Genomic DNA, 12,809 nt, shown 5'->3' with positions numbered 1-12,809 from the left:
TTTTCTGGGTGATTCTTTTCAACAAATTCCGAAACTTCATAGAATTTTCATAAAATGTCTTTTATTCGGGCTGTCGGAATAATGGCTGCCTTCTCTTCGTCTTTACTGAACTCCTCCTGCACTGCCGTGTGTTGCATAGCCTCCAACTCCCTCAGCTCCTCCGTCGAAAGCTCCTCGTGGTGCTCCTGAATCAACTCGTCGATGTCCTCGTCATTCACCTCAAGCCCCATGCACTTTCCCAGCGAAACAATTTCGTCAACTTCAGGCTCAACTTTACCCTCGAACCCCTCAAAATCTCGTGGGGCAACAGCATCGGGCCACAGCTTTCTCCAAGTCGCATTAAGGGTACGCCTGGTCACCTCCTGCCAAGCCATGACGATTATCTTGAGGCAAACAACAATATCAAAGTGCTGCTTCCAAAACTCACGAAGGGTAAGCTGGGTGTTTTCAGTGATGTCGAAACACCTCTTGAACGAGTGTTTCGTGTAGAGTTTCTTGAAGTTCAAAATGACTTGTTGGTCCATGGGCTGGAGGATAGAGGTGGTGTTAGGTGGGAGGTACAGCACCTTAATAAATGAGAACTCCTCCAGGATATCATCTTCAAGGCCGGGCGGGTGGGTAGGTGCATTATCGAGAATGAGGAGGCACTTGATGGGGAGATTGTTCTCCTCTAGGTACCTCTTAACAGCAGGGCCAAAAACCAAATTGACCCACTCAACAAAAAATTGTCTGGTAATCCAGGCCTTGGCATTGGCCCTCCATAGCACCTAAAGTTTTTCTTTTAATATTTTGTGGGCCTTAAATGCTCTGGGATTTTCAGAGTGGTGCACCAGCAGGGGCTTGATTTTACAATCCCCACTGGCATTGGCACAAAGGGCAAGTGTAAGGCGGTCCTTCATGAGCTTGTGGCCTGGCATTTTTTTCTCTTCTACTGTGATGAAGGTACAGCGAGACATCTTTTTCCAAAAAAGGCCAGTCTCGTCACAATTAAAAACTTGCTTTGCAATGTAGCCTTCATTGATCACCAATTGTTCAAATTTTCGCACAAATTCGTCGGCCGCTTTCTGGTCGGTGCTAGATGCCTCGCCATGCCGAACAACAGAGTGAATTACAGTCCTCCTTTTGAACTTCTCGAACCACCCACACGATGCCTCAAACTCCTGGTGTGGTTCCTGCGCCGAAGTGCCCTCGTCTGCATCCATCTTTACGAGGTCATAAAAGATGGCGGTCGCCTTTTCGCAAATTATGGTCTCGGTCACTGTGTCTCCAGCTATCTCTTTCTCCTTTATCCACATGAGTAACAACCTCTCCATCTCATTGTTCACTGCCGACCTCCTCTTCGAAATGACAGAGAGGCCTTTAGAAGGAGTCGTAGCTTTTAGGGCTTCCTTTTGTTTTGATATTGTGCCGATCGTAGATGATCAACCAAATGCATCCCTTTTTCGTACTTTTCTTTTATCTTTCTTTGTATGGACAAAACAACTCTTCTTCTCACCACTTTTCTTCATCACTTTCTTGTGGCCCATAGTGAATAAAAGTTAATACACACACGTAAGGTTGCAATAAACGCTAACAAAATCTGACAAAAAACTGTCCGAACACTTCGTGCTTTACTGAATTTCGCTAGTGTGAGACTGAGGCTTCGGTGATCCTCGTGGGCCGACGGGAAAACGAAGAGGATTCTGGGTATACGCGCATACGCACTGAAGTCCCTCCTAGCCCATTGGATGCCAGGAAGATGCTGGGCAAAAGGCAATGGCAGAGCAGCTCGGACGCGCCACTTTCAAACCAAGACACAGGATGCTACAAGTATGTTTACGTTTGGTGGACTGGGATCTGTGAATAGCAGCGCGTATTTTGAAATTTTCGTAACAAGGGGCAATATTTTTCCGAAGAAGTGTTTCATAACCTGAAAATTTTGTATGTAGAGCCTTGCGTAAGTAGAGGTACCACTGTATTTTCCATTTTTTCAGGTCTTTTGTATTTCTTCCATTTGGTCCAAGCTTTATCTCTTGTCTTTTGTTGTACCAGCACTTTACATATTCTTTTTCTTGTTTTTGTCTTGGGACATACTTTTCCACTCCTTTTTTTTTTTTATATATATATAAATTTTTGTCAATATTCCATTTCTCTTCCACTGTTGTTTCTTCTTTGTATATTCCTTCCCATTTTTCTTTTTGGAAGAATTCTCTTATTTTATCAAAGTTTGTTTTTTCATACATCATTCTTCCTTTTCTATATTGTTCATTTCTTTTCATGTATTTTTCCTCATTTAGTTCCAGTTCAAACAATATGTGGTCACTTGCTTATGGGTGTTTTATATTCAATCTTTTCCACTATTCTAGGTTCAGATGTGATTATTAGGTCTAGTCTCGATGGTTCTTCTTCATTTCTATACCTAGTGTTCTACTGTATCCACTGTGTCATTGTATGGTCAATAATCATCTCAAGTAGAACATTTCCCCATGAGCCATCTCCACCCTTTACTGTCATCTCTTCCCAGCAAACTTCTTTGCAATTAAAGTTGCCCATCATAACTATTCCTCCTCCATCTTCCATTATCTTATTTAATGTTATCCTTGTGTCTTCTAACATACTTTTATGTTCACTCTCCTCCCACGAGACTGTTTTTGGAGGCATATAATTTATCACAAACTTTCTGCTCTTCTTATCTCTGTCTTCCACTTTGATCATAATAATCTTTACTGTATTCTTTCCATATGTGACACACCTCACATTTATATCCTTCTTAGTCAGGAACATAACTCCACCCCCTTGTTTTGTCTCTCTGTTTCTAATCCAATAATTATTTGCATCATGTCCTACACTGTTGAGTGGTAGTGGACCTTTTAATTTCGTTTCTACAATTCCCATTATGTCTGGTTCTTTTTCCTTCAGATAATCATTCAGCTCATTCAATCCTGTTATTAATCCATCTATATTTGTGCAAGACACTCTTAGTTTTCTGCCACTTCCATTGTATTCTGTGTTTCCCTTTTGTTTTTCTCTAGTATGTCGTATTTCCTTACTTTCATATTCACTACTCTCCAATAGAATTTCTCTTTTTCTGACTGTTCTGTTCTCGTTTTTTCCCTTAGCTTCATGTCTTTTCATTTTTCCTCCTCTCTTTCCTCTTTATTCATTTCTCTTTTTATCCATACCTTTTTATATTGTTCACTTGCTGCTAGTTTTCCTGTTTTGGATAAGATATTCTCTGCCATCGTTTGTGACCTGAATTTAATCTTAATTGGTCTGGTCTTATCTGTACTATACTTTCTGAGTCTATAAATCTCTTCAATTTGTTTCATGATTTCAGGTTCATCTTCCTGAACTAATTCTAGTAAACTGCTTACTTTTTCTTTTTCCTCATTGATTCTTATGGTTGTATTTAGGTTATATTTCTCTTCCATTCCTAATATAATTATAAATTTCTTTTTATCTGCTAAGTCTCTTACTACATTCTCCTTCTGTCTCATCACTTTAATAACTGAGTCTTCAGTTTGTTCTTTCATTTGCTGTTTAATTATGTCAGTAAATGCAACTTTACTGTTTTCTTCAGTCTCCTCTTTTACTTCTTTTAACTGTCTTTTTAATTCTTCTATTTCTTTAGTTAAGTTTTTGTTCACCTTCTCTAGTTCTTCCAATTTTTCGACTCTGCGCAATCTTTGCTCTGTTACCGAACCTATTCTCCCAATGTTCGGTCATTTGTTCAAGTTTTTCCTCTAGTCTTGCTAATCGGGGGAGGTTGGTATCCGCCCCCCCTCATTAAACCCCTGGAAATTATTATCCTCACCTTCCATTGTGCTGCTCTTATCTATATTTCTAATCTTTACATTTTTGTTAATCCCTTCACCAAAATCATTGGTCCTTCTCTTGTTTACAAGACACCTGGCCTCCTGGACCAAGTCCTCCTCTTCCTCATTTCCTTCCATTTCCCTCAGTAATCCCTCTCTTCTTTTTCCTCACTTTCCCACTATACCACGAGCTTTCCCCTTCCCTGTAAATACAACATGGTACTTCATTTGCGTTGAGATCCACGAAAATTTCACTTTTTCTTCAGAACTCCAATCTTCGCCGTCCATCCGACGAAAGTGTGTGTGTGTGTGTGTGTGTATAATATTAATATATATATATATATATATATATATATATGTATATATATATATATCACAGTGGCTGGCACTGGTCCTCAGAATCTCCCAAAGATGTCTCTGGGAAGAAACTTTAGACTGCTGTCGCTGTTGTGATGGTGTGGAACCATTTTTTTGTCACTGGTTTAAAGTAGTAGGAATGGGGAATCATATGTTGGTTGCCAGCTCTCCATGTGTGAAAAAATGTAAAAAATACAGGTGCGGTTGATAGAAACCTTGAATCCAGTCCTGAAACTGAGTATCGGGTGACAAGGTAGTCAGATTTTGAAAATGGGCAGTGTCCATCTTGCAGAACCACCGCATGCAAGTATACATATATCATAGGTTAATATGTTTATTTGTGTAGCTATGTGTATATGCATTATGTGTGTGTATATATATATATACATGTATATATATATATATATACATACATACATATGTGCACAGTATGTATACTCTTTTGCACCCCAATTGCCTTTTCCCTTGACCTTGCTCTGTATTGCTTTTTTTTTATCACTATTGTACTTTTTATTTTTTCATTTTGCATCACTTCATTTTGTGTTTTCTTCTTGTTCATCTCAAGTTTCTCTTTTATTTGTCATGTTAATTCATCATTTGTATATATTTTTGAAATTTGGTATACATATGCAAGACATATGCAAGACTATGTTTGTTGTATGTTTGTTGAAACTCAAGATTTATATAAAATGTGTGTAATATGTATATATAAATATATATATATATATATATATATATATATATATTGGTGGGTGCACACATGCAAGACTTAGTGTGTGCATTTAATGATACAAGATATATATATATATATATATATACATATATATACACACACACGCGCGCATGTGTGCGTATGTATGTTTGTATTGTGCCTGCAATTCATAGATCAGAGTTTGTATTTTGTTACTGAAGGATGTTAAAAAGTATTAAGTTGGAGTTGTTAATGAGCACACACCAACTGCAATATGTGCATGTGGCACTGATGTGTATACATAGGCATTGGACAGGATGTGTAAAGAACTGTCCTTACTTTTTTTTTTTTTTTTTTTTTCCAAGATTAATGTATTCATGTTTATGTTGGAGAATTTAAGGGTTTGGTTGTATTTTCCTGATAAGAAATTTGAATGTTTTTAGTAGAGATAGATTTAAAAATACTTTTTATACATAATTCATTTTACATATGTATGGAATGAATAATTTGGTTGTTGCTATGAATAGACTTTTTGGGTTGTACATAATGCTATGCGATACTGAGCAATGTAATTGTTTTTTTGTTTTTTTTTTGTAGCCTGTGGGCCTTCCAAGTGTGTACACATCGGCTGTGGTTCATTACACTTTGTGTTGAGTTTTGATCATGATCTCCAATTTTTTCTCCCAAACAGATGGCAACCAACTTGGTCACAACATCGGTGGGAGCAATGGTGGAGGCTCAGACTGTGCATCGGGAGACATCTGGAACCAGGGAAGTCAGCAGTTAGAGGAACCTGCTTGGGATGATGCTGATGGATGTGCCGGGCTGTGGCCCGATGACCCAGACTCGGGGCATCCTTTCATTAGGGCCGCCCTACTTGGCGACCTGAATGCCGTGAAAGACTTTGTCAGCAGACAGACCTTCGACCCGGGGTCAAAGCAGGCAAAACATGCCTTGCTCCTGGCATGTAGAACAGGTCGGTTCTTGTCTTTAATAATGTCGTGGTATATATGGTTTAGAAATGTACCAGAAACTTGAGGGGAAAAGATGGTATTCTTAATGCTGGATAGAAATCAGAAGTGTATCCTCCCATCAGGAAAAGTGAAAACATGAAAGAAAATAAGATCAAGATGATATGTAGATTAGAGTATAATGATAATAAGGCCATGAAAAATATATCTAAGAAATAAGATGCAGAGAGGAAAAAAAAGCCAGGAGGAGAAAGTTGAGATCATTGAGCAACAGAAAATGAAAGAGCATAATAAAGTGGAAGAATGAATGGTGAAGGTATTAGAAAATGGGGAGTTGCATGACAAGAATATGTTAGACAGTGATAATGTCACAGTCTCAAGGTGGGGAAGATGAGCACATAATATAGATGGTGACCCTCCTTCCCAGATCAACATCAATTCAGAGAAGGCCATTCAATGAGTACACAATGTCCACAAACATCTTTCCTATTTGGTGGCACTCTATGTTAAAGTCCACAAGTACTTGCTGAGAGATGTTTGTGGATGGTATGTTTGTTGAATGGCTTTCTTTGAATCCAGTTGTTAAAATTTGAGTACTGCCAGATTAATCTACATGTTTGCTTTTTTTCTTTTCAGGGCGGGTGGAGATGGTACAGATGCTCCTTGATGCAGGACTGGATGTTCACTGCAAGGATGCTCGTTCAGGATGGCAACCCATCCACATTGCAGCCTGTGAGTGACCTATTTTATTTATTTATTTTTTTTTTTTATTATTGTTGGTATTATCAATGTTAATAATATACTAATATGCTTATACTGGAGGTGCCAAGATGAGAGGGAGGGAAGAAGGTGGAAGGGAGTGGAGTATGGTAGTGGGTGGGAGGGATTTTTGTGCCTTTGTTTTTTTTGGCTACCTCCCTTATAAGGGGGAAAAAGCCTTTAGTATATGTATGTACTTGTGCTTCTAATGGTGCTACTACTGCTGCTGCAATTACTACTACTACTACTACCACCAAAATCAAAAACACCAAAACCAATATGACCACCACCAATGCTACTGCTGTTGCCTCTAGTCACTAATACAACCTCCATCCTTTTGGAACTATTTAGTAAAAAAAAAAAAAAAAAAAAGGCATGTTCTGAGATAGGTACATGATATATTTGGAGGAAAAGGGAATTCTGGTAGTTAATTACCCTAGATTTAGAAAATGAAGGATCTGTATAACAAATATTATCAAGTTTTTACATGAGAACAGTTGATGTGCTAAATGAAAGGAGGGTTGGAATGACTTTACGAAGATCTGAAGAAGGTCCTCAATAAAGTATCACACAAAAGATTAATGCATAAGCTGGGAAATGTTTGAGGACTTATAGGAACATACTGTAATGGGTTAAGGTTTTACTGAAAGAGTCTCATGTGAACAATAGTGAAGATTGAGTTGCCAGATTGGAGAGAGGTCACGAGTGGAGTGCCCCAGGGAGTGATGCTGGCACCAGTAATATTCTTGATGTACATATATGACAATGAATGAAATAAACAACTGAACAACCTATGAAAGCCCTGATGCTGAAGACTAAGAAAATAAACATACTAAGATTAGTAGTGAGCTCAGGAATCACCAGAAGGAAACTCCAATCACATTTCACAAACAGTTCTTGAAAAGTACACGAGACAATGCTTCTGTAGTATGGTTCCCAACAATCAAGAAAAAGATAGATGGCCTACAAACTATGCAAAATGAAATATTGAGAATTATAACCAGATTCTGCTTCATTCCAAGCTCTTGTCAAGGGGAGGGGGGATACACCATCATGAGATCTCTTCAGTTTGACCCTTTGTCGTAAGGAAGCTCGCTGGCTGAGTGGGTTAGGGCATTGTTACTTGCAGTAAAGGTCAAGGGATGGCAGTTCAAACCCTGCCACTGGTGAAGTTGAACCAAGGGCATTATGGTTCATTAAATTCCACACTACAATGTCCTCTGTGAGGGGCACTGTCCTAGCCTTCTGATGGGGTGGTGGCATTTGTGATGTTAAACTGTATTATAATAATGTCATTGAAACCTGCATCTTCAATCATAATATAACTTCTCAATAACCATCACCTACCAGATGGTGTGCAAAGGATTTGCAAAGAAAAAGGATGCCAACAGGAGACCTATTGGTCCATAAGTAAATCGGATGTGAGAAAAAAATTATTATTCCTCAGCTGTAGATCACCATTTATTGGCAGCTTGGTTTCTATGTTGCACAAAATATCAGGATCATATACCATCAAGTAATCATATATCTCCGACCTGGCTGATAGTAAAACATCTGTATAAATGATTTCTTGTATTGTTTCACTTTTTTTTTTCCCAAGCTGTGATTGAGGACTTCTGAAAAACTGCTTGTTTTCTTCCATCATCTAGTCATGCATTACTCTTGGCTGCATGTTAAACAAGTAAAAAAGTTTGCCATGGCTATTTAACAGTGTCACACCCTTTATATTTTTCTATCAGATTGCGATCATGCTAATGTGGTGGAGGCCTTGGTTGAGAGGGGGGAGTGGCGTAGAGGAGTTGCCTTGCTCCGGTTTCGGGGTGTTACATGCAGTCTCTTGCATCTTGCGGCTCATCAAGGATGTCTCTCCGTCCTGTCTTATCTCCTTGCACACACTGCTCGCCTTGGGTAGGTAACATTATTGGCGTTTCATTATATTTTCATCATCCGTCTGTTTTCCTTGGGAAAAGACTGCATGAAAGACTGTTAGTGTAAGAGAAAAGTTTAGTTAATGAACAAACTAGAAATGATTTAGAATCTAGAGGATGGGGTGAAGGTAAAGTTAACCCAAATTGCCTTCACTCCGAGCTTAAACCATTTGAAAGTTGCTCTACTTGGTAAATAAGAGATCACTTTATTCAGCCAAAAATGATCTTAGATGATTAAGACTAAAGATTGATCCTTTCTCAGTCAAACCACTCAATGTACACAGGTTTTCAATGGTTTAGGGGTGTATGTTTATACAATACAACTTACATATGTTTGTTGATATTCTGACAGGCTGCAGGTGGATGTGAGGGATGCTTGGCACTGGTCAGCTCTTCACTATACCAGTTTAGAAGGGCGGAAGGAGGCCGCGCTCATGCTCCTGCAGGCAGGGGCTGATATCAATATCATGGACCCTAATGTAGGTGTTGTTTCTTGTAACTAGTGTGTTTTGCTGTATTGTATGAACCTATGTTTTTCATGATTTATGTGCCAAGATAAGAGGGAGGGTGGAGGGGAGTGGAGTGTATTCAGGATGGAATGGGTGGGAAAAAGCCTTTGGTATATGTATGATGTTTAATATGATTTTGAAGATGAGAGGGAGAAAGGGTGATGGATGGATTTGGAATGGGTGGGAGTGAGTACGTGCCTCTTGACTTAGCTACCTTCCTTATAAGGGGGAAAAAAGCCCATGGTACAATAATAGTATGATCCTAGGAAAGGAAGAGGTGTGGGTGGTGGTGATGGTAGGGGTAGAAAAGCATGCACATGGGGATTGTGTTGAAGAAATGAGAAGTATAGAGAAATGAAGGTGGAAGTGAGATGAAAGGTGAGGGAGGGCAAGAGAAAAATGTGTTTTAGGTGGGGTTGGCGTCTGAAAATTTTTAAAAGATGTTTCAGAAAGAAATGCAAAGGATGTGAAGAGGTGAGTTGGGTAGAGAGGAGGTAAAAGAAGCAGATGGACAGTAGTTAATACTGTATAAGTAAAGGCTGTGAGAGGCAGGTAAGTTATTTCAAGAAGTTTCTCCCGTCTTCTCTATTTCCTACATGAATGGGACAGAGAGGGGAGGTTGCCGATTAAGTGAAGCAGCCTTGCTGTGGATGTGCTGTGTCTTGCTGCATTGCTTCTGACTCGGGGCAGTGGACGAGCGGGAGACAGGGATGACCCTTCATCCACAAGGAGCTAAGATGAGAGGGAAACAAGGGTGGTGGGTGGGAGTGGGTGTGTTCTTTTGACTTGACTACCTCCTTCATCAGGGTGAAGAAGCCCTTAGTATATAGATATAGAATGTACAAGAGGATAGGGTGTCTGTGTTGGTGGGTGGTGCCAGGAGAGTGGATGTGATGGGAAATTTGAATGATAACGCTAGCAAAAGGAGAGATGTGAGTATTATTGAAAGAATAAAAGCTAGAAGGATGTCATGGGACATGTCTGACAAAGGGTGAAGTCGTCATAGTGGAATGAATGTTGAGATTGTTTAATATGTATCTAAGGGAAGGAAGTATACTAGCCACTTCACTCCTGGCCAAAATCTCGCGGGCAGCTTTAGCTGCCAGACGTATGATGTTGCGTCATAATACTCGCATCATAAAAAATAGTCACCGCTTATATCGATCATTCTCTCTTTCACCCGTGAATTTTGATAACCATAGAAAATTTGATGAAGCCAGTTTAGAGAGTATGTCAGTTACGCAGGGACAACTACAATAAATATAATCAAGACGCCGATATGGCAGCCTCGCGTATCCACTTGCTCCACCGTATGGAAGAGGGTAGTGGATTTGAGGAATGCATGTGCAGTATCAGTATACAAGGAGAAGGGGGACAAGTATGAATGTAGTAGTTTTAGAAGGATTAGTCTATTGAGGTAGGTTGATAAAATGTATGGGTATGTGTGTTAATTACTTGATTCTTAATGCTACTTTGAACATTCTATTTCCTCTCTAAGTTTCTTGACTTGCCAAAATGATACAAATATGAATGTTGTACACACTTGTCACAAGTTTTCTAACTTTTCTTGCATCACCAAAACACTCCACATTATTCTCCTATTTCCTCTCTCGTATACCTTTTCCAAACTCATGAATACAAGCAGTCATTTAGAAGTCCATTGTGACCAATCCATCATACTTTTCCTCTCATATCCATTTATCATCTGTACAACAAAAGGCTTCTTTCCCACTAAGAGGGAAGGAGCCAGCCAAGTCATGGACCCATCCCTCACCCATTTGTCTTCCCTATTATCCTATATATTGACTTTCATCCATACTAAAGTGGATATGATGTGATGGGGGTTTAGGGAGTGGTTGTGTGGATGATATTTTGATGCATCCTGACTGTCAGGATTTGTCCCCATGGTCTGTAATTTTTGCATGTGGATTTATGGTGTCTTAGTGAACTGCTTGTGAGCCAGAGCAGTGGGTGGGAGACAAGGATGACCTTTCTTCCATAAGGAGCTAAGATGAGAAGGAGGCATGAGTGAAATGGGTGGGAGTGGGTGCATGCCTTTTGACTTGGCTACCCCCCCCCCTGTACGGGGGGGGAAGCCCTTGGTATATAGATTGGATATTTTGTGCAGTGACGGATGAGAAGTTTGTATAAATGTTCATGTGGGTTGTCATTACAGGGTGTTACACCACTGCACATCGCTGTGTACAAGGAAGACATACAACTTGCCCGCCTCCTTCTGGCCAAGGGGGCGAACCCAAAGGTGGCTGTACGAAGCCGGAACTCAAGTAAGTGTTTCTCACATTGTTTTGTTTATTGCCCCCATCAATTTTGATTCAGAAGTTGATCCTCTTTTTCATCATTTACTGAAGTTAATGAAATGTTGCCCCTTTCCTGAGGATGACGAACGATCTTATGATGTCTAGGTGACACATGTATTTTAGCCTCACGGTGTGACCTCAATCATGTTTAAAGGCCACACTTTGGCATAGGGCAACCTAAGCGCAGTTATGGCCAGTGTGCAGGCGAAGCAGGAGAACGGCAGCAGACGCCTATGCGTGACTGGGGCACCAACACCCTAGAGAACATCTTTTCCAAACGGCAACAGTGGGTGCCCTGTGACACTCCACCACAGACTCTAGCCACGTATGAGAGTTGTAATGTTGTTGCCAGCAAGTTTACTGCTCAGTGCTCTTGTCCACCTGACTCCCAGACTGCTTCTGTGTGCCACTACCACAGTTCCAGCCAGGGTATTGTGTTGTCAGACCTGCTTGTCTTGGCTTGGGTTGCATTCCCTAACATCCTGTGTTGGCAGTGGACTGCAGCTTGTTGACAAGTGATCATTCTAACATGAGAATTTGGTTGTATGAAAAATAATAGTTTCTGTTTTGTTTATTCAATAATTTATGTTTATTCAATAAAAAAAATTCTTCATGTACGTGTGTGTGAGTGTGTGGGTGCATAGAATGCCATGAGAAGCATTGCAGTGGTACTAATGGTTTGGTTCCGTGTTGTCTTTAGTGTTGGTGGGAAGTTTTGTTGTACTACAATAGAATCGTGCTTGATTGACTGATGGACTCGTTCAAATTGGCTCATATGCTTGTGGTTAACTTGTGTCTTGACTAACATAGCTGTATTAGTCACTAATTACGTAGACTTATCCTTCATGTTACTTTTTTTTTTTTTTTTCATGGTGGTGCCTGTATTAATTTTTGAGTAAAACTAGATTGTGACTAATTACTTCTTGTATTGGGACTGACAATGGTTACCTGCATGAGGGGGTCCTGCAAGGACATCAGAGAGTAGTCTCCCTGGTGCCTATCTTCAAACCCTGTCAACTTTCTAACTTCTCTATAGATGTGCAACCATGAGGGGCTGGCATTTGGTTCCCAGACTAGGCCCAAGATCTTTGTCAACTTCACAACTTCATCTCTGTTTCCTCCATCAATAAACGCAAAGAGAGCAAGGGCTAACTTCCAGTAACTGCTGTCATTCTACTATTTTATGCTGGTGACATAGAAACAGCCCCTTACTAGTGTGACACATCAGTCCTGTGTTTCTTCTTTGAGAGATTTGTGAAAAGGCCTTGGGATCATTGCCAGCTGCCGTAGGGCTGTGGGTTTCCCGTCATCAAAACTCGAGACAACTGTTGATCTCCCTGCAGCAGTATGCATCCTGAAGAGAAGTGAATGAAGAGATGTAGACTAGTCTTGTTTATAATGTACTGGGGTATTGACCATGACTACACTTATTCTTTCTCCCTCCCTCTCCCCCCTCTCTCCCTCTCCCTCTCTCTCTCTCTC

The 12,809-nt window shown here is 40.2% G+C and overlaps 1 protein-coding gene across 3 annotated transcripts in view; it reads left to right on the top strand.

Annotated features, from left to right (window-relative positions):
* Nucleotides 1-12,809, top strand: part of LOC143027554 (uncharacterized) — a 71,444-nt gene that overhangs the window by 12,640 nt on the left and 45,995 nt on the right. For all 3 annotated transcript variants that reach the window (XM_076188860.1, XM_076188861.1, XM_076188859.1), the window contains exons 4-8: nucleotides 5,534-5,818; nucleotides 6,450-6,545; nucleotides 8,312-8,480; nucleotides 8,853-8,979; nucleotides 11,186-11,294. In XM_076188860.1, the coding sequence (XP_076044975.1) occupies nucleotides 5,534-5,818; nucleotides 6,450-6,545; nucleotides 8,312-8,480; nucleotides 8,853-8,979; nucleotides 11,186-11,294 (786 nt within the window). The remainder of the gene's footprint in view (nucleotides 1-5,533; nucleotides 5,819-6,449; nucleotides 6,546-8,311; nucleotides 8,481-8,852; nucleotides 8,980-11,185; nucleotides 11,295-12,809) is intronic.

The sequence above is a fragment of the Oratosquilla oratoria genome, chromosome 8 (assembly GCF_046742065.1).
Source record: "Oratosquilla oratoria isolate Oo_2021 chromosome 8, ASM4674206v1, whole genome shotgun sequence".
NCBI lineage: Eukaryota > Metazoa > Arthropoda > Malacostraca > Stomatopoda > Squillidae > Oratosquilla > Oratosquilla oratoria.
This window is presented reverse-complemented; position numbering and strand designations above follow the sequence as displayed.